General features: G+C 39.2%; 1 protein-coding gene across 4 annotated transcripts in view; it reads right to left on the minus strand.

Moving 5' to 3' along the window:
- The window catches only part of GRB10 (growth factor receptor bound protein 10), a 150,962-nt gene that overhangs the window by 3,730 nt on the left and 125,869 nt on the right, over positions 1 to 21,363 (minus strand). For all 4 annotated transcript variants that reach the window (XM_068396891.1, XM_068396889.1, XM_068396890.1 and 1 more), the window contains 10 exons: positions 16,860 to 16,975; positions 14,069 to 14,143; positions 10,853 to 10,990; positions 10,119 to 10,229; positions 8,948 to 9,046; positions 5,860 to 5,937; positions 5,073 to 5,189; positions 4,123 to 4,189; positions 3,022 to 3,109; positions 228 to 321 (listed from right to left, as the gene is read on the minus strand). In XM_068396891.1, coding sequence (XP_068252992.1) covers positions 228 to 321; positions 3,022 to 3,109; positions 4,123 to 4,189; positions 5,073 to 5,189; positions 5,860 to 5,937; positions 8,948 to 9,046; positions 10,119 to 10,229; positions 10,853 to 10,990; positions 14,069 to 14,143; positions 16,860 to 16,975 — 983 coding nt within the window. The remainder of the gene's footprint in view (positions 1 to 227; positions 322 to 3,021; positions 3,110 to 4,122; positions 4,190 to 5,072; positions 5,190 to 5,859; positions 5,938 to 8,947; positions 9,047 to 10,118; positions 10,230 to 10,852; positions 10,991 to 14,068; positions 14,144 to 16,859; positions 16,976 to 21,363) is intronic.

Raw genomic sequence — 21,363 nt, forward strand, 5'->3', positions numbered from 1 at the left:
TTCTATACTTAAGTGACTTACACTAGTTTTCCAGGCAATGTTAACAAAGAATTTTAACCAGACATTTGACAATTCTAAAGAATACTTGCTAGAATACTTGCTAATGGAAACATCCCTATTCATTACATCAAAAATTAGTATGAGATCTCTTCTGATGTTGGCAAAGCTTTATGATTTAAAATTTCTTTTTTTTTTTTTGTGATCAGTATCAAAAATAATCGACTTACCGGCAAGATCTGAAAATGCTTTATTTTTTGATGATGGCACAGCGTAAGTACAAATGCCTTTGGATTGCTTTGGCTGTCCCGGAGAAGAAATAGTCTAGAAGAGAACATTTTTAAGTACACACTGAATACCACAATCCATTTCTTCATAAATAATCAGAACTACTAAGTCATTTTGTGCTATTGCCTAACTCTTTAGTTGCATTAACAGGCGATTCCATAACTGCCGATTTGCTTTCAATTTTTATACCATGGCTATGCAACACTAATAGCTGAAGAAACAAGAAGTGAAAGATGCATGACAGTAATTCTTCCCCTATGAATGTATGTATGAGGCTTTTTTTAAGGGTCTCTCTAACTGAGCTTTCCATTACTGATATGTACTCTCATGAAGAAAATGTTCTCATTTAACTCCAAAGCAAATCTGGATTTCTGTAGATGGGAAAGTAATATATGAGAATCTGTTCCCACTCTCCAGTATCTTGCATCAGTTTACAGAAATCCAGTGTTAGCAAAATTACTTTTAAGTTAAATGGCTGCAATTGCACAGAAACAGCTCAATACTTTCTTAAAATGACTTATCAGTTAAGTAACATCCACATTATCAAGATGGAGGAAACACACTGACTTTTCCTCTAAAACAGTCACAGTATTTTCCCCTAAGCATCACTGGAAAAGAATATAGTTTAGGAGTATAGCCAGAAACATCATACACTATGTAACTGTCACTTTTAAGTTGACCCACAGAATTTAAGTCCTAACTCAAATACATACTTACAAGAGGAGAAAAAAATCTAGTCAAAAAATGTTTCCTCCCCTTGGCATTTATGAACTAAGGAAGGAGAACCTCTCCTTGCCACAGGAAACAAGAATATACCTTTGGCTTAAGGCTCACAGCTCTAATCACTAGTGGATTTGTGAGATGGCCAAGCCCAGTACTGGGGCAGGCCTCAAGCCCTCTTAATTGCTAAGCAGTAAGCCAGGAACACACTTTTCCAAGGCTGAGTTGCAAGAACAGCTTGTAGTCTTATGAACCCAGAAGAACTTACTCCAGCTCCTCAGAACCGATGGAGAAATGTCAATACCACAAAAACGCACCATCGTAACCAGAGTCAGTCCAATACTCAGCAACAGGCATGTCTTGCCACCACCGGAAACCATGCATGGTATTTGAACATTCCTTTTTAGTCCTAGTAAGACCAGATGTGTGGAAAAGGGACCAAAGTCTGTATACATTAGAATCCATCTCAGGGAGAAAGATCTTACTTGCCCTGTGGTCACTGCAGTTCATGCAGGTATCTCTAAATTATCTTTCATCTAGCCATTTCAGATAACGCATGCTATCATAAACTGGTGGCACAAAGCAAAGATCAGCATACTGATCCTGCAAGCATTTACTCAACCTCTGGCAAGCAACAGGCTGTCCACACAAACAATGACTATAAATATAGATGCATCCTCGACAACAGCTTCCAGAAACAGTGAAAAGATAGCAGCATGAGCTGCATATATACATTGCTGAGCATTTTACACGAGCCATCAGAAGACTAACTTTCTACCTCCTTTTGTTCAAGAACACACAGAGCAGGAAAACACAGGCAAGACTTTTCTATCCTGAAAAGCATGATCCTTAGATCTCAGAGCACATAGGTAACATGGTTCTTTTGCCGCTACTGACTGACCTCACTACAGCCAAACTAACCAATCTTCACCTTCCACAGTGAGTAAGCTGGCTAGGTACAAATTTAACACTGCCTCAAAGGCATTAACACATTTATGAAAACGCCAGGAAGGATGGGCCGCTAGATTCCGAAGGCAACAAGTCAAAATGAGCCCAAGATTGTAAAGCAGATCTGTACTGTGAGAGAACCAGAAACCCAACAACTCAGCAGTGCTCCTTTGCTTTCTCAGCCTCTCTTCTGTTTGACCTGCTAAGCTAAAACCTTTTCTCGTACAACTCCCAGTAGCCTTAGCCCAGCAAAAAACCCCAAACAATAAAAAAACACTGCTTGATGAATATGTACATGCACAAGCAATTTCTGTTTCTCTGATGTATTTAATTCTTCACAAAGATTAGTGGTCCTCCTAAATCAGAAAATGCCAAAGAAGGTTTGAACTGGACTGTCTCCTGAGAAGCCAACATGGAAGTTCCTACCTTAACCCTGACAGCAGGGAGCTTAGTGAACTGAAGGCAACCATGCTCTTCCCATCCTACAAACAAAGAACTGCTGAATGCAGTTTAAACAACTTCCCTACAATAACCATAACTACATATAAATAATGGAAACAGAGATGCTCAGAAGATACTTAAATCTCAGCTACAGACATTTTAGAGTGCTGGAACAGGTACTGTCATTTCTTTGCTCCAGAACAGAAATAAATAGTGAGAAATCATCATTAACTGCTCTGATTCATGCAAAAGAGCACAAATGGCTGATTATAAATTTGTGGGCAAATGGGTAGGTACAGCTTTGCCTGAAAAATACGTCCTCAATGCAGATTACAAGAACTAATTATGTTCTAATTCTAACATTCTCTAAAACGTGATTGCCTCTGTTGGCAAAAAGAAAAAAGTTTAAGTGTATTCTTAATATTGTATTTTTTAATTTAACAGTTAGAACCCACTCCTACAAAGATGTACTGTCTTTTTGAAATCCAGGCACGTTATAATAGGACTACTCAAGAATTGGGTTACTCCGAAGTGCTCACAAACCTGTAAATGCTTATAGCAGAACTTGTGATCTTGTCTATAACGCTTACCATCAGATCATAAATACTAAGCAACAGGAATACCTACCCATCTACAAGCCCTTGTTGCTTAATAATCCTGTGAGATTCTTCTCTAGAGATTCTGCCGTGAAACCAGTGTTGTGTCCTATGAATAACTGGAGGCAAGAGGGAAAAGAAGAAAAGACAGGATAGTTAAAAACAGTAACGTGCAACAGTTTTTTCCACACACTAATTAGTTAAACATTTTAAAAGTGGGTATAGTTTTGTTACAGAATATAAAATAACCTTCATCAATCTATATAAAAAATGAATCAATATGAAAAAAATACACCAGCTGTTGCATCTATTTAATATACCTAGTAGACAGGCATTACCTCCATGTGTTTGCTGATTTGCAGGTGCACGATTAGGTTAATGAGATCTTATATAACATTGCCTTTTCATAGCTTCTTGAAAATGTTGGGACTAAACAATTCTTAGAATACAATGTATAAGCTAACGAGTTAGAATCAAGTCTCTTTAACTCTCAAATAATGAAAAGCATTTTAGCTCATGCTTTCAGGGGTGGAGTTACCCCCAAATATTTAAAGTTTATAGTTTTAAATTTTCAAATGGTATTTTTAAATTTTGTTCAACAGAACAGAAACACAGAATAGCTCTGTTTCCTCTAAGAAGTCCAGGATATTAACATGCAATTTCCTATTATTTTAATGAGCTTACAGTCTCAAAGAGATGTTCAGGACTCACATTACAGGCATCTGTATTTTACATTGTTCAGTTGTTATGGAATGAATGCTATTTTGAAGACTCTCATTTTTACTCTCTAAAGATTTAACAGATCACTCGTTGACTTGTCTAAAACGAAGAACTGACTTCTGGATTGTTTTAAATGGAAACATTTATGGAGTCTCAATTTTCACAAAATCCGTATTTCAAAAATTAAAATTGAAGAAAAGCTTGAGCACGCCTTCAACGTAAAACAAGTTCCTTCTACTATGTCTGTATGGGTAAGCATGTTAACTACACAGAAGCTACTGATAAACATCGTATTTGACATCGAGGCATTAACACTACATGACTGCACTCTATCTCTGCCCCTATATGAAACGTAACTTTTATTCACCCACAGAGGCCTCTTATACTATGCTTACAGAACAGCAGAATTTACCTGTACTCAGTGTGGAAGGATGGAGTGGACTTTGGCTACCCAAGATGTTCATTCTTGTGCTACGTTTCTATAGAGAAAATGAATTACTGTTAAATCCACACTAAAGCCTCAACAGAAGAGAATTAGTGCACATGCAATACAGATTCAATTTACAGGAAACTGGGGGCTGGGCAAGTTTAATGCAAGGATGAGAAAAAGAAATGCAACTTTGAAGGGGGCTAATCTACAAGCAGCAGTTCATTTCAGTTGGCTTAAAACACAAGCCAGATGTTAATGATGAAAGCTCAGTATCTAAAAAAAAAGGAAAAAAAAAAAAGAAAAATAAAGAAAAAAATGACAGAAAAAAGAAAAGTCTGATGTTTCTGCTCAGGCAAAACACCAGGCATTCAGTAAATCAAGCAGTATTTCCCTCCCGTACATAAAGCACCAGCTAGTGCTTCAGTAATGACTCCTATTCCCTAAGAGACGAGCATGTGGGAAAACTTGTACTGCAGCTGTCTGTCCACAAGACACTATAAACAAGTTACATCAGTTTTCATTGCAAGAGGTCCTGCCTCTTGTATATTCTGCAATTAAACTTACTGGGAGCAAGCCATTAGTCAGAGCCCCAGCCTCTTCCATGTGGGGAAGCATTTAATTTGACATATTCCTCCTCAGAGACTGGTTTTGCAAACTGGCAGTAAAGTTCTGGTGGGTCTGCTTTCCCCCTCAACTTTCCTCTGGACACTAGGGGGACAGAGAAGCAGTGGTAGAAGGTTGTTGTGAATGTGACAGTTTTGCTAAAGATGGATATTGACTTTCAGATCTGCATGCTTGCAGTGTGATTGCTTCAGGTCGGAGCTAAGCTATACTGTGACCAGCACTGCACTAACATCATAGTACACTCAGTGTTTTGGCTCTCAACAGACACTTACTAATTACAAAAATAGAAAAGAAGAGAAGATAGCTACCCTCCAAGCATGTCCTTCTTCCAAGGCAGCACTCTGTGCTTCAGCAGGATTTTCAATAACTCTTCCTATTTGCCCCGAAAAATCCATTGCTACTAGTGAGTTTTCAGATACACTTCTCTGAAAAGGAATTTTCACTTGTTTCAAAAAACAGGGAAAGAAAAAACCAGCTTGAGAGTTTCATTTCAAAACGTTTTGGTTTTAGAAGACGCGTCCAAAGTTATCCTTCAACAGCACAGAAAATACATCTCATTTTTTTTTCCCCTTCCAAAAGATTCGCAGACACAAAAATAGATAGATGGCTTTTCTCTTTAGGCCGTAGGGGAGGGAGAGGTTTCAAAGGCTGAGAATAAAATCTGTATTGCTCAAGTTGCCCGCTTGCCCTATTACTATACTCCAGTCATTTTCAGGGCCAGTTGCGATCCAAATATAGGATCTTCACTTTTAGATAGCTAACAGTCAGCTCTTGGCCCAACATACTTTAAGAGATTTACGTCTTAGTTTTGCCAGACCTAAGCTGGCTTCTGCAGAGACAGCCAGATGTCTCTGTACTGTACATCTCAAAGTGCCTGACGCATCCAAGATTTTTCAATCATGTCGATCATGTAAGCCTAAGATAATGGAGAGCCAGCCACGTAAACTGTACTCGTGTGAAACGTGAATTTTACATTGATTTGCTACACAATGCTCAATTTGCATTTCTTAGCGTAAAATTTTCCACTTTTAAAATGCAAAAGCAAATGTATCTTTTCCAATGTCATACATTATTGAGGTAAAGTTCATTACTTACTACTGGAGTGGAGAAGTGTGGAAGCATGGCTTTTCTCTGCTGGGGAATTCTGTAATTCTGATACAGTAGCATTCCATACTGCCAACAGAAATGCAAGGGCATTATTATTCAAATATACACCCTAGGAAAAAAACTGTAGTGATTTCATAATACCACTTACACTAGAGCAAGGTGCCACCAGTTTATTATTTTCACGATCAGAAGCTGTCCCAAAGCAATTTGCATTGAGTAATAGTGATTGGCAGGTGGCAATCGAGCAGGAAATATGCATGACAAGTTTTATTTAAAAGACAGCACTTTTACAAGCCTGAGTGAAATACACAGGTAATTTCTGCCACTCTCAGCTATCACCATGTTTTCCTTGTAGAATACAAGCTTTCACTCGAGGTCAGGACACACATATTAACTCCCCCTCTTTTTACCCTCTAGTAATGTGAACTTAAAAAAAAATTCTGCATAAGATGTTCAAACTTGGTTTTCGTAACGGTGAAAAATAAGAACCTTTCTAATTCACTAGCTCTTTTTTTTAAATTTCAGCAGGAAAGAACACTTTTGGTACTTTTCTCATCCTTATAAAAATAAGGTGATTGAATTCCAGTCATGCTCCTTGTTGAACGTGATAAATTTTAGCAACACTAGTAGCTAGGATGGTAGGAAAACACCTACTCAGTGCCTTCCCTAGAGGCACAGTGCTGAAGTATAGCAACATTGCTTACTGCATGTTCTAATTGAAATGGTATATATAATTTTGTAAACAGAGTAATATATGACTATGGGAAGCTAAATCACTACATAAATAAAAAGGAGGTTCGTGACCACAGCCTTGGGGCACAGCCTTAATTTTCCCTCACTATATACCTTTAATCATCTTTCAGTGTTCCTTAAAAACAACCCCTTTTTTTCCCCTAGTGCTAACTGCCTAAGGGTGACTGTTATATGCCAGTATACAGAAATTACTGCCATACAGTACCGTTGCTGCCACAGGTCGCACTGCAAAGAAAGATTCCTCTTAACAGTCACAGCAAGATGCACGTCTACATATTTGGTAAGAATTGCTAATTCTGTACACTGTGAAGATTTTTCATTGCCATTCAGGAACACTAGTGCCTCAACGTGTAACTAATTTCTTCAGAACAAGTGGTATCTTCAAGGCATAATTCACTACAATTATCTGATCATCTAAGCACCTTCCCCACAATACAAAATTCTGTGTAAACAGGGAAAGTAAAGGACAGCTGAGAGGAAGGACTTGGAATTGCCTGGGGACTAAAACCCTTACCATAACTGTGTACTAAATATGAGTTAAGTCATGTTACGTAAACGGAGAGCAGATTATGATAGCCAACAGAGGTATCAGCTCCACAGAAATCAAATATGCATCTTGTAACTGGGATTGCTTCTTGCATCCTGGCCCATACTATGGCTAGTGCACCTGCTTTCGTACCAACTTAAAGGAGGAATTTCTGTACTGCACCACAGAATCTCTTTCAATTAACAAATAAGATAATATTTGGAGAGCATTCAAAGAGATGTGCTCTGGTTTGGAAGGTGACCACTTAATGTAGATAGAGAATAAGCATTGCGTCTTCTTATCCGTAGGCCTAGGAGTCTGATTTGTTTTCCCCGTGCTTACAGGGTTTTGCATGATGGACAGTCTGCACGGGGAGAGGAACAGGTAATTGTAGCAAATATTCATCATGTCTTGAGGATAAACAAATGAGGGAAACTCTTCTGAAAGGGAGGGGAGGAGTAAACAATGCTCATGCAGCAACGGGAATCTCTGTGGCTTCTCCTAGTCAATGTCACACGTGGACCGGGAAGCGATAAAACCTCATACTCTTTCTGATGTACCCACTCCCTTTCAGCTCCTTGGACGCGTGCTGCAGGAATGCATCTTCCTCAGCAGGTGGGTGTGAAATGCTGCTAGGGAAAAGGGCATTTTGGCAGACAGGGGTGTGAAGGCTTTGCTGATGTGGGCTGCTCCTTAGGCAGGAAAGGTGTCTCTGTTCATTCGGGACAGTGAGACCAAGTGCTCGCAGCGCCCCTGGGCTACATGTCCGGTTTTGGCACAGCCTGGCACAAAGCAGCCACCAGCAGGATGCAGGTGTGCTGACCTCAGCGGCCAGAGCGAACAGCCATGACCTCATTTCCAAATCTGAAATTATCTGTTTGCTACAGAGAGAGCCAAAGTTGACAGAGCTCAAGGTTCTCCATCCTATTTTGGTGGACATGTATCTAGTATCAAGTACTGCAGTACCACTTTGTGCATGCCTCTATTTTTTATCACATTTTGTATGTTACACTTCGACATAGAATATTAGCGAGTAGGGTAACTGTGTGGAAGAGAGGTGGGATTTTCATGCATAACACATTATCTGTACATATTTATTATATTTTTTAATATATCTGCATATTCCCTTTGATATGAGGGAGGATGTAGTAAGGTACAGAGAAGAACACAGTAGTTTTCAAGGCAGCATCTTCAGGGAAAGATTTAAAACCAAACCAAAACTTCTACACATTTCCCTATGAAGATCAGGAAGTTCTCTGCTTCAAAGAGCACAAAATAGTCTACTTCCTCCTCAGTTCCTTTCATGTTGATTTTGTTTAAAAAAAACGTGAAGCCTCACCATAATATAAAGAAATCTCATTGTTTGCTCTCAGATATGAATAGGGTTGCTTATATTTGTTACTTTTTTAAATAGAACCTTCAGAAAACTGAAAAAATTGTGAAGGCTCTAGATAGCACTCTGTTCTGGTTAAGATAACCACTTACCATTATCAAAACATTTTCTTTAGCTTTATGGTAACTTGCAAATACCTTGTTAAGCAGTTCTTTTGATTCATTCACATATCAAAAATTTGGCTCCAAAACTAAAATTATACTTGATTCATATGTGGAAGGAATTAAGCTCAGTCCTGTGCTTAAAAGCTGAGGACAGACAGGTCTACCTGGCATTTTGTTCTTAGCTGTATTGTTTTGGAGACAGATGATGTTTAAGAACATCCAGGTATTTTCTGATGAACAAAATAACAAATGCAACTTAACTATAGGTGTAGCTCTATTCACACAGAAGAGGATAGGTACCTTGAGGAGTCGAAAGGCGGTTATCCAGCACGTCCTGCTTTGCTCATCTTCAGCACACAATAACCTCAGTTCCTTAGTTTCATTTCTCACTCTGTTGGGCTATAATGTGTTAGAAGGAAGTCAGCTACATTCAGCAGAAAACCAATAACACACTAAGTTTACTGCAGAGTAAAGGCAGGTACAGTATTAGTCTAAGAACTGGCCAGAAAGAGCTCACATCACCCTGAATTAAAGCTCATGAGAGTCTGAGCATGCTTTAAAAGAAATCACTTTCTCAGCTGGGTCCAGTAAGACAAATGTCAGTGCCTGCTGTGAAACACCCTGCAGTTCTGGCAGTTCATAGGAACAAGGTACTTGGGTCATGCTCAAACTAGAACCAAGGCATTTGAGGGTTTTTTTTAGAACTGTGAGAAGTTTTATGAGCCCTTATTTCAAGACAAAGAACCAGTTTCTGTAACTGAAGGTTACTGAAAGTCTGCTTCCATCAGTTCAGCATCTGTCCCGCAGCTGGTCTACTCTCTGAGGCAAACCCATGTTGTCTAGCTCTGAAATGGCTGCTAGGAAGGAGACTACTTCACTGCTGTCAATAAAATTAGCTCCCAGCCTTATTTTCTTCTCAGAAAATTACATGGAGCTTTGAAATACTTTCCAAACCTATCTATCAGCACAACAGTCTTTAAAATCCTCAAAGGCAACTCCTTATTCTTATTTCCATTTTCCAAGACAAATTTCTTTAAATAAATGCAAACCTCTGGCCCACAATAATAGTACAATTACACCTGACTGGAGCTTGACCCTTTGTTGCTCTATCGTTTTGGTGCTTGCTGTCCAGAGAAACTTTTCTATTCAATTAGAGTACTTGGAAAAAAAATTTCATCTGTGAGGTGAACCAAGGCCACCTCACAGGCACACCATTCTTCAGCACTGAGATGATCTTGCACAGAAATTTCCCAAGCCAAAGGAGCACCAGATAAAGTGATAAAAGTGTCACGTAAAACGATGGCAAGATTCACAGGACATGCCTGCCAAATGAAAGACGTTGCAGATCAAGTCCTCATGACAGAAATGCTTGCAGTGTTTTACATACAAATCCCATTTAGCTGGGGGTTGGGGGAACTCTGAGCTACCAACACCGTCTTGAACTTTGGAAGAACTTAATTAGAAGAATTACCTTTATACAAAATCCATACTCTGCAGGTGCATTGTACAACTTCTTGCCTGCTATCAATGAGAAGATATTGCTGTCTTCTAGGTCAGCCAACAATTGCAAATGTCTTGGCTCCTGGGGAAACAACGTGTTTTACCATAGGTAAGTGTAAGCTTTTGGAAGACCTTGTTGCAAGCTTTCCAGTCTCTCAAGACCAGCCTCCAACAGAGGGCACTGTACGAACACTGCGCTCCTCTCCCAGGCAGCCCAAGGAGGGCACCGCATGTCACCTTCTAAATATCAGCCTACTAACAGAAGGTGCTTTATACAAGAAGCTGACAAAATACTTATTCAAACACATCACATTAAAAATGGCATAGCCTATTACATTGCTCCTGAGAAATCTGAAAGTTTGATAATATAAAATATTGTTTAAGGTATCATTTAAACTAAATTCACGAACCATGTGCTTGGAGAGCATGATTTCTCTTGCTAACTTTGTTAGCACGACTGCAGTAGCCACAATTATGTTGTCCGGCTAGTTTGGTTTTATTATATAACAATGCTATATAGCTATTTTCATCCATTGAGAGCCCAGGGCTTGATTGTCATTTGATCATGACTTGCTTATCCTTGTCTATGTGATAAAAAAAGGGAACACTGTGTGCAGATATTTAAAAACCAGCAAAAAGTACCCACTGTACAAGCAGAAATTGCTTTCACATGCTAGTACTGTGCAACTTCTTTTTTAATCTTACCTTTGAAGTTCCTTTTGTAGAACAATAAAGTCCTGATCTCCTCAAACACACGTACAATTTCTTCCATGATTTCCTACCCAGCTCTTTCACATGCAAGAAACCTTGAATTTCAGGGCAGCTACTGGAGTTTAAAAAGTTCTGTTGGGAGAAGAAAATGTAAATGAGGATTGTGTCCTACAGATGGATCAGAAAATTGTTACTCTGTTTGCAAAACAGAGAAGCAAATGGCAAAACACTTTGCTGACTTGGGGCGCAGTTTCACATTATGCTTAAACTGACCTAGATGTTTAAACTGATTTACGACCAAAATGGATATGCCTGCTCCTCCCATTACATCTACCCAGCTAACTCCTCCTGCTGCTGGCATTTTCCTCTTCTCTGTGTCAATACTTGAATCTCCAACAGGCTAACCATTTCTCTGTATCCCCATTCTTCTTGCAGCTGGCCTGAAGGGACACAAAGTAAGCTTATTAATTCTTAAAGTAATACCTTGTCAAAAGGATTCTGGCAACTAGTCTAACTTGGAAACATTGGCCAAAATCTGCAACTTTATCCCAAAGTTTTAGAATGGGAACAGTGCATTTCAGGATTTCTCACATTAAAGTCTTATAAAGCATATGCACCTGTCCCAAGACAAGAGGCATGACAGACAACAGAATATTTAACTCAAAATGAAGAGTAGAGCAGTCAAATAAGTGTCAGCAATTATACTAGACTTCAAGATCCAGAAGTATTTAAGTTCCTGACATAATAAGACGGACCACATATGGGATCATTTGATTTACAATACATCAAAGGAAGGAAGTATTAACTATGGTTAGCGAATTGATGGATTGCTCCCTTACTACAATGGGCCAGATTTTTAAATGACAAGAGGGCTTGCTCTGTAAGTTAAATGCCAAACTAATAAATTCAACAGCAGGAAGAAAAATGCATAAACCTGGTTGGCCTAGATGCCTCTGCAATTCTTGAGAGTTGTGTTTTGGTGTTATTTGGTGGACAACACCCACAGGAAACAAAACCAAAAATCAGTGCCCTGTCTCAGAATTTTTAGTTGCATTAAAATCTAATTTTTTTTCCAGTCCTCCTCCCCATCTCATCGAACAGAATGGAAAAGAACAGTCAATTTTCCTGCTATTTGTACTACAAATCCACTTCTCAACTGTGAAAGGGGAAAGACCAAAAGTAAAACATATGTTCTCTCTGTCCAGCTAGATAAAACCAAAAGTAAACTAAGATGCAAACTTTTTTGCATATCTGAGCCAGGCTGACACTAAGGAAAAGAGATCCTGCTGGTTTTAATGCTATTGTTAAGACTAAAAATATGATATTGTCAGATGATATTTAATATTCTTCTCTATTTTGTGTATAATTAAAAACAGCACACTTGCTCCATGTTTGAGGTGGCCTCAGATGCAACACGCTTAATGACTACTAGACTGCAGGAAGTTTACCTTCAACAAATTACAACTGTCATTGAAATGATGAAAAATGGTTGTGCGTTTTTTAACAGGAAAAGGGCTATCTTAATATAAATGCTTTAAGGAAGATCGTTTTTTTATGGCTAAACAACGAACCAAAGAGAACGTACCCATCCTCTTTCCCCCACCCTCTCGCGCTGCTAACCCCTGTGACTTACGCTTCTCCAGGCCTGTGCCTAACTGGGCCTTCCCAGAAGCAAACTCTTGTATCTCCCAAGGTTGTAAGGTTTTCCTTTCCCTACTGCTTGAGTTACCCTAGGTTTGAAACTTTTCCATCTTCAAGAACATCTAGCTCTTTTAGGGAGTCCCGCTGCTCGTGTTAACAAGCAAAGCCAACTCTCTACTTACACTGCAGAGAAAGGGTCCAAGGTGTGAACACCTCTGTTCCCACCAGTTTGTGGCAACACCTGTTCACGCCAGTTTTGGTTCTCCACTGCAACCTCATTGCACACGACTTTCATTTTTAATTCCGAAAATAGGTTTGATGTTTGTTTCGTTTCCCAGCTGAGAGTGGATGCTAATGTTTTAAATCATTCTCAGTGAACCTGGAGCCAGTATTAATGGGTTTTGGTGTTACAGGACAAAATGAGTGCACTGGCTCAAAAGTCAGTGGAAACTTTTGTATATAAGCGAAGAGTCAGTGCATATTGCAAACATGCAAAATGACAGAAATCAAGCTAAAATCAGTTATTTGCACGTATATTTTCTTCATATTCACACCTTCTGCTTTATAATTTGCCTGTTATTCATGGTACTGTCTTCCAGGCATCACAGTCTTATATTTTTATTATATTGCTCTTTTAATAAACTGTGTTTTAATTTGGCTTCATGAGTTGAATGTCTCCCATTTGAGGAAAAAAAAACTAAAGCAAAAAAAGATTTAGGGTACAGGTTTTAGATTGGACTGCTTAAATTGAGAGGTTTAAGTGAATGAGTCACTGGTCAGAGGTAGCCCACCCTTCAGCACCATCCTTGGAGGCCAAACAACTGTGCTACCACCACAGTTCCTTCATGAGCAAGCAAGAAACTGCAAAGCAACATCAAACTTCAGTATAAACTCAGTGCACTTGCCACTGCCATGCAGATTACACAACTCTACCAACACATATGCATAAGGTACACATCCCTGTAATTTAACTTGGGGAGCTTTAAATGGGATAACTTTGCAAATACTACATACAATTTTCTGTAACTACTTGCACTTACTTCTCAGGGAATTATTCTCCTATATAAAAGAGCAGCTAGTTGGCTGAACCATGGGGAAGCTGGTCCTTATTGTTAATTCTCGCCAGGCACATAAAAAGCAAAACCTCTCACCATCTCAAGCCCATCTTCTAACGTACATTTACATTTTTACACTTTCTCCTATGCTACGATGTGAAGTATAGAAGAGTACTTCTGTTTTGCTTTTTATAAGGCGTATTTGTTTTTCTAGAAATATATCTGCTGAGACTGTTTTAGGAACAACAATATGTGGCCAAACCAGGTAGTTGAATATTAATGGAATAAATATGTATGAACATAGCTATGAATACTTTGTGTTTATAACTTACACCTCAACGCCACTGGGCAAGATCTTTGTCAGGTATTTTCAACATTAGTACCGTGTGCTACCTCACTACACTGGTCTCTCTTGACCAGCTATTTCCAGACCTTTGAATTCTCCCTTCCTTCCTCTCAACCTCTCCCCTCCAGCTCCAAAACTTCCTTTGTCCGTACGGGTAACTTACAGTACCTGCAAAAGTTGTGACTGTGGGATACTGCCATTTGTTTGCTGGCACCAGGCAACCATTTGCTCTGGAAAGAAATTCTAGACACAAAAAGAGAAGACAATTGGAAGTCACATTATATTTGAACACTTTTACATAGAACAAGTGGCATTTTATTCCAGTCATTAATTTTTTGAAACTACCACTCTTAAATCAGTTTGGAGATACCTTGACACACAAAGTAATACCGGGGGCTTTCAAGTGCAGTTCTTCCCTTCCTTCTGCTCACCAAATGCCCATGCAGACAGAATGTGCATTTTTAAAATATCTGATATGCAGCATTTTGTAAGTGCATTTTCCCATTGCTTCCTCTTCTGCTGAGGGCTTTTGGGGATCTCTAACAGCCTCTGCTTTCTGGAAAGGACAGGATGAATGGTCCTGCGGGTTGGATACGCAGTGACTCCTTGCTTATTGCACATTCTGCCACCAAATTTCTGGGCTTCCCTCCCCATCCAGAAAGGCTGTTCAGCAAACAAACTTGCCATGTGGAAGATGCAGAGCAGGAGGAATAACAAGTTTTCTCTACACTCACAGGGGTAAGCTGGATGCAAATGCATCAAAAGAAGTCTCAGGTGTGGATGCTGCAGGATCTACAGTACGTACACCTTTACCTTTGATAGCACTCTCTTTCTATTCAAAATACAGTTCTTGACCCTAAAACCTGCTCAGTCCCTCAGAACGCTCCAAATGAAGTGCCATTCACAGACCTTAATTATGAGAAAGAGCTCATGTGTTTGGCATCATCACTGTTGATGCTTTCATTTGGTTGTTCAACAGCCAGGTTATGCTCAGGGCTTGTAACCCTTCAATCTGTGAAGTGAGAAGCCCTTTGCAAAATCTATTTCTATGTGTTTCTATTTCAGGGTAACATAACAGAGCCCAGTGTTTTTTCTTGTGACGATAGGTCATTCCATGAAATGAAATAATAAAAACTGAACGAGAACACATGTGCAATAATTAGGCTCTGCCCTGCTTCACGTGCTAGATCTAAATATTCTCAAAGCAGACATCTACCTCCTTTCCCCCATCCCACAAAAACACAGAAGCAAATATTGTTTAACACACAAACAGGTGCTTCTACAGAGCTTTTAGATTTCAGGCATCTGGTACAATATCTCATTCATACTGAATCTTTGGATGACAAAGGTCAGACAGTTTTCTGACTGCTAAATCGATGACTTGACTTCAGATTTATTCCTCCAGTTTCCCTTTTCATTTGCCATGTTTTAAAATACCTATATAATTCGGTACACTGAATTTACTATACACAGCAATTATATTAAGTCATTCTTGAAGTTTTTAAACATTATTTGAAGCATGAAGACATGCAGAAATGCCTGAAATAAAACAATGACTGATTATAACAAGATGAACCACAACAAAAATGTTTCCAGTTTAGAACATCTGTCCCTCTTCAGGCAATATACATTTCAGTATTTAGGGCATAAAGAGAAGGGCTGAAGAGGAATCACCCTTCTGCCAGGTAAGTTGCACAATGAATTACGAAAGCTAACATTTACCAGTCTCTCGAGTAGAAACAGTGCCATATGGCAACAGCTAGTGCAACGGATAGGGAGCCTTCGCATTCTGGGTTTTACTCCCATGCTCTGTTATTAATTAAAGTATACCACATGAAACCAATGTGCTAGCTCCTATGATACCAAAATTTCTGTACAACACTCAGATGTTCATAGGTTATCAGATGGGAAGATCAACAGAAGTGAAAAATTACAGACACTCCATGTACAGAAATGTTTCACACAGTAAGTCAAGGCACAGCCTCTGAAATAGGCGCTAGCAGATGACAAATGTATGTGCAAGCACATGTGTGAGGATGCAGCAACTGTGCATTAGCGTCTATGAAGAAAGGAATGAATTTATCATCTGCACTAACTTCAGCAATGAGTTTTCATGTGACCTTATGTATCGTTTTTCTTCTGGCACCGCAAATGCCCGACTGACCCAAAATCTGTTCTTATCTAGACCCCCTCTGGATTATCCTTCTTCAGCTATTTAGAAGGGTCGCACCAGCTGACATCGGTTCATTTCAACAGACCGTTGCGACTTAATTGTTTAGATAAAATGTGAAAAATCATCCCCAAATAAGCAGTTACACTGCAAACAGTTTAAAATTACATCATTCAAAGGATCTTTCAAATCCAGGAATAAGTATAGCTATGACACACAACACTTTTCAAGCGTGGATATACATGAGGACATAGAGAGGGCGAGTTACTATGATCAGTAAAGAAGGCAGAGCACACTAGTAAAGCACAGCCATAGGTGATACACTGTTCAACATATATAATGATAAACTGGAAATTCCTTCTATGCAGTAAGTGCTTTAGGGGTTACCCAGAGGGTTTTTTTTTAATTCCTACTGTCAGAAATTAAAAGGTTTGGATACCGCACGCTATGCGATCAATTTGCTTCAAATCAAATAACTTTGACAATAATAAGTAAATTGCACTTCTGATTGTTTTTCTTAAACCAACAAAGATTTCCCTGTCTTGGTCACTCTCCAACGTAACAATAGCCATTTTGAAACAAGTATATTTGGTAACTTGAAAACACTTGAGGTTTTTAGGCTGGGAGGAGAGTACAAGGAATTTAAACATTGGTTAACATTTCTTTGGAAAGATTCTGTTTGTTGGTTGTTTTTTTTTTAAATAATGTTTAAGACATAACAGCGCCCAGCAATGCTACTGCAATCCATCCCTCTCTCTGTGGTATAAACAACTAAGTAATGAGACTCACCATGGGATTTTTGAAAAATTCGTATTTTGCGTAATTCTTCCTGAACAAAAATTTACTTTCACTTCCCATTGTGGACTCGACTTGAACTATGAGCTCATGATCTTCCAAGCACCTCTCTGTGGAAAAAGAACACGATGTTAACACACAGACAACCAGCAGAAACAGTGAGACCAACTTCCAAAGAACAAGAGTAAAACAATCCAGTGTAATTCTGTTACTTTTTAAGAAGTTAACAAAACATACCATAGCTTTCAAACTATATCGCCATGAGCCATTCAGAGGAACTAGGCCGTAAGTATTACAACATTTAATGTTACATGGCAGTGTTCTTCAAAGATTTCCTGCAACAGGGCTTCAGAAGCACAGACTTTTGAGAAAGAACATAAAATTTTTTGTGCGCAGTAGCTTAAATAATACACACGAACCTCTTCTTTTGGTGCTGGCTATATGCTGTGGAACTGGCAAGGTGGACAGATTTAAGGGGAAAAAAGTTGCAGAAAGGCCACTGTTAGGTCTTGAACTATCACAGAAATACAGTGTCCTATTTGATCACACTCTATAAAACCAGTTCATTTCAAGGTGAACTTCAGGCCTTTATTGTAGATGCTAGACAATGGGGTTTATTATGAAAGAGGTCACAGGATCTACTTTACAGGAATAGACAGAGACAAATGTTTTGTACACATGACAGGGCAATTTTCTGCTCTAGATTTGGTTACAAGGTAACTCCCCGTAACCACCACTTCCCCGGTCAAAAGAATGGCACATCAAAGCATGAACAGATAGCTTAACAAACCCAATTCACTGAAAGCAGTAACTCGAAAGAAGGCAACTGGGCTAAGTGTGCACTACTTAATGAACTCATTATCTTGGCAAATCTCCAAAAGTTTCTGAGAAAATATTTAGGTATTTTTCAAAAGTCTTAATAGTAATTTCATTCCTTATATAATAGGAAATAAAAAAAAAAATAGGTCAAACAAAAAATAACTTTCACAAAGTTCTATCCAAAATGCGTGTGACTTGCTGGCCAAAGAAGTTTGGAAGTCCCTTGCCCACTTCATGTTCCTGCCTCCTGCATTCCCACGGTTAGAAATGCCAGGCTGCCACCCAAGTTCTCCTGGGGTGCTTTCAGGATAGAAAGCAAGCAGTCATTGGTATCTCAAAAACTAACATGCTCTTGAATGTCACTTGAATTATTCAACTTAGCAGATTAATGTAAGTTCTTTGATTGAAAATTTAACCTCTCTCTGAATGATCCTGTTGTCTTTTTCACCTGCATTTAGATTGCCAGTCATCACCAGCTCATTGACGACTGCAGCATTCAGCACGCATTTGCAATGTCCAGCCTTGCTAGAGATTGTGTTTCAAGGGGTTAACATTGAAGATTTTCCATACGAAGCTGCTCTCAAATAAAGAGCTGCTGCTTAGTGCATTGGCCAAAACACCACCTTTAAGGGGTAGTTCTTCGACTACCGAACACAATACTGCTGTTGGTAGCAAGTTGATTAAGGACATTTTGCACCACCTGAGCATTCATCACCTAAACCTCCACATTATCTCCGGGCTTCACAGGTGAAGTTTCAGATATTGCTGCTGATCTATTGCTACTATCATGGTTTTAGGCAACTGGTTAAGTTAAATCTCCTCCACACTGTGATGAGGACAGTAGGCCTGAGGGTGGAGGGTCCTTCTGTTTTTTAAATTATGCTTCCTCCAAAAAACATTTAATTATGTTAGTATGAATCTTCATCACAGTATGAACCCTGAAAGACCACGTGTCCTGCTTCTGTCATCGCGCAAAGCTGCGGTCTTCGCTTTACTAACACACTGAAGATTGCTCGCCAAAGGGCAGGGACAAACCACATCCTGTTCATTCTGTCCTGAGGAAATGCAGTATAGATGAACATTTGTCAATTTGTTTTGCATTTTGATAGTCACTTCGTGTAAATATACCCAGTGACTGTTTCTTAGATGCTTTAGGCAACTGATCCATATGTATTTCTTTACTAAATCAAGACCCTTTTGAGATTCTGTGGTGACACTCCCACTGATTTAATGTTTACATTTTCATTTTGATGGTAAAAGCCATCTTGAAGAAAAGGTGAGGCATTTCATAGCATGTGCATGTAAAAAGGAAGCTAGTCATGTCAGTTTGCTACTACTTCATAGAAGTTGTACACTTGGGAAGTCCTTGGTAATTTGCACTCAATTAGTACAAATGGGATGAACTGCCACTTGACACACCAGCAACTCAACCTCAGCCCTGCTCTGAGCTTCCTGCTACAAAACTAGAAGCAGAGATGTCAGTCTGTTAAGTTCAATAGGTCAATCTGTCTTCAAGTGGCATTGCTGCTGAAGTGACCAGAAATGTCTCCTTTAAGTTTATCTGATAGGTTCAACTCAGTCTCCTCTACACACTTCCTAGAAAAACAAGACAGACTTTTTTTTTCCTCCCCCAAAAATGCCCTTTATTATTATCTAAACTTCTACAGAACTGTAGAAGTGATACAAGATGGGAAAAGGAGCTGGATTCCATCGTGAACAACTTGCAGGCATGGCTCAAATTTCTCAATTAAAGAATCACTACAAATGACAGGTGGACCGAAGTGTGAAACAGCCCGCCCTGTTTTTGTATTTTAGCAAGCGCTGTGTCTAACTGTTCCACTTTTAATTTGTTCAGATTAGGCAAATCAAATTCAATGCAAAAGTAAACAAGAAAATCTATATACAAAACTATGCATCAATTCTTTCTTCTAAGCCTACCTATATTTCAGAGCCCTACTACTTTTCTTTCCTGCTTCAACTATATTAGATAAGATGTACAGTCAATTCTGGAGCTGGAAAAATGAAGTTTATAGGGAGGGGTTCTTTCAGTGTCCAGGCACATACTATCATGACAGTCTGTCTTCATCATTATTATTATTTCTGTTAATGCCCAATACAGATATCTCAGTTCCCATCCTAAATTGATGATAGTTAAGCACGGAGTAGCACATAGGGAAATACCACATTTCGTGAACAGGTTAGGTATATTTCTAGTTGCAAATGAAATAATGGGACCAATTCAAGTTTCACAGACTGCTTAAATCTTGACCACAAATCTTTACCACACAGATACTAGTGGTACAGTGCAGCAGGAACCATTTCCACCTGTCAAATCTAAGCCAGTCTGGTGGTGAATTGTCACGCCATTGCCTCCAGTGAGAAGACAAATACTGTGTGCAGTCCAATACCTGTCTGAAGTTATTTGCAAGCACATGTGTTGTTTGGAATGCACTTGACTACGTGTGCAAAGTAAGCAGTCAGGTGAAAGTTCCTTAAAAACTGGGACCTATAAGATCACCACAATGACAAATATGCAGCTGCTTCCAAAATTTGCTCTTGTCCTCAGTCTGCCCAATGGTGAAAAGATGAATTGGTTCTGCAAACTGGGCTCTTTTGGAAAGTAATATTAGGCAAGACCAGAGGGAAAAAAAAAACGATAGTGAACTTAATGAAGGAAATTGCTTCTTTTGGTGGGCTTCAAGATTACCACCTACAGCACTAGGTCAGCAAGGATGTCTTGAGTAAGAAATAACGTCTTCTAGAAACACAGAATTCTCACCGCTCTTAAACCGTACTTCTTTCCATACTGCTAAGTATCTATTTGCCATTGTTTCGTACTTATACTAGCAATCTTATTTCTAGAGGGAAAAATATGGAACGTCAGACATATAATAATGATAATAACTGATAATAACTTCACCCAAGGTGTAGACAGATTACTACCTTGATCTGACAGTCCCTGTAATACAGGGAAGCATTTAAGCTACTGAGAAGCTAGAAATAAGCAGCTGTATAACAAAAAATTCAAACTGCAACGAAAACTGGGTGAACGCTTGAAAGTTGGTATTTAAAGTTTATTGAATACGTCACAGTGTATACTTTGGTCCCCAAACACAAGAAACCGGATGTTGCTGTCTCCTGTTAAATGAACTCTTGTATTCCCTTTTCTGTCCACACGCTTTCAAATATGTGAAATCTGTATCATTACATCTTTTTTGACGCTTTAAATCCTTTATTCTTTGTCTGTTCGCTTTACACCCTCAAAGGCTGCACTACTTGTCACACAGATCTACTGTGGCCTACAGAGGACAGCTCTGAAGCGGTCCTTGCAGAACAAAGTTTGGTGGCTGCTGAAGCCCCAACCTGCACATCCGGTTTCTCTGGGACAGGGGGGCCCGCTTTGTGCTTCAGTGTGAAACAGAGGTCCAAGGCAGGCAGGTCCCCATGTATATAAATGCAGCCTGATAAGTATCTTGCTCTTTTCCCATCATTGTTAATTACCAAGTTATTTGTGTGTAAACAGAAGCTTTTGATTTCCTAATCAGCCTCCTGCCCGATTCATTCAGAGATGTCACACACCAGAGTTTGACAGCACAATTAGTCACCATGGAAGCTATTGTGATGTCACAAACACTGAATTGTGGCATCATTGAATGAATCTGGCAGGAGAAGGATGTTG

This window comes from Nyctibius grandis, chromosome 3 (assembly GCF_013368605.1).
Source record: "Nyctibius grandis isolate bNycGra1 chromosome 3, bNycGra1.pri, whole genome shotgun sequence".
In the NCBI taxonomy this organism is placed as follows: Eukaryota; Metazoa; Chordata; class Aves; order Nyctibiiformes; family Nyctibiidae; genus Nyctibius; species Nyctibius grandis.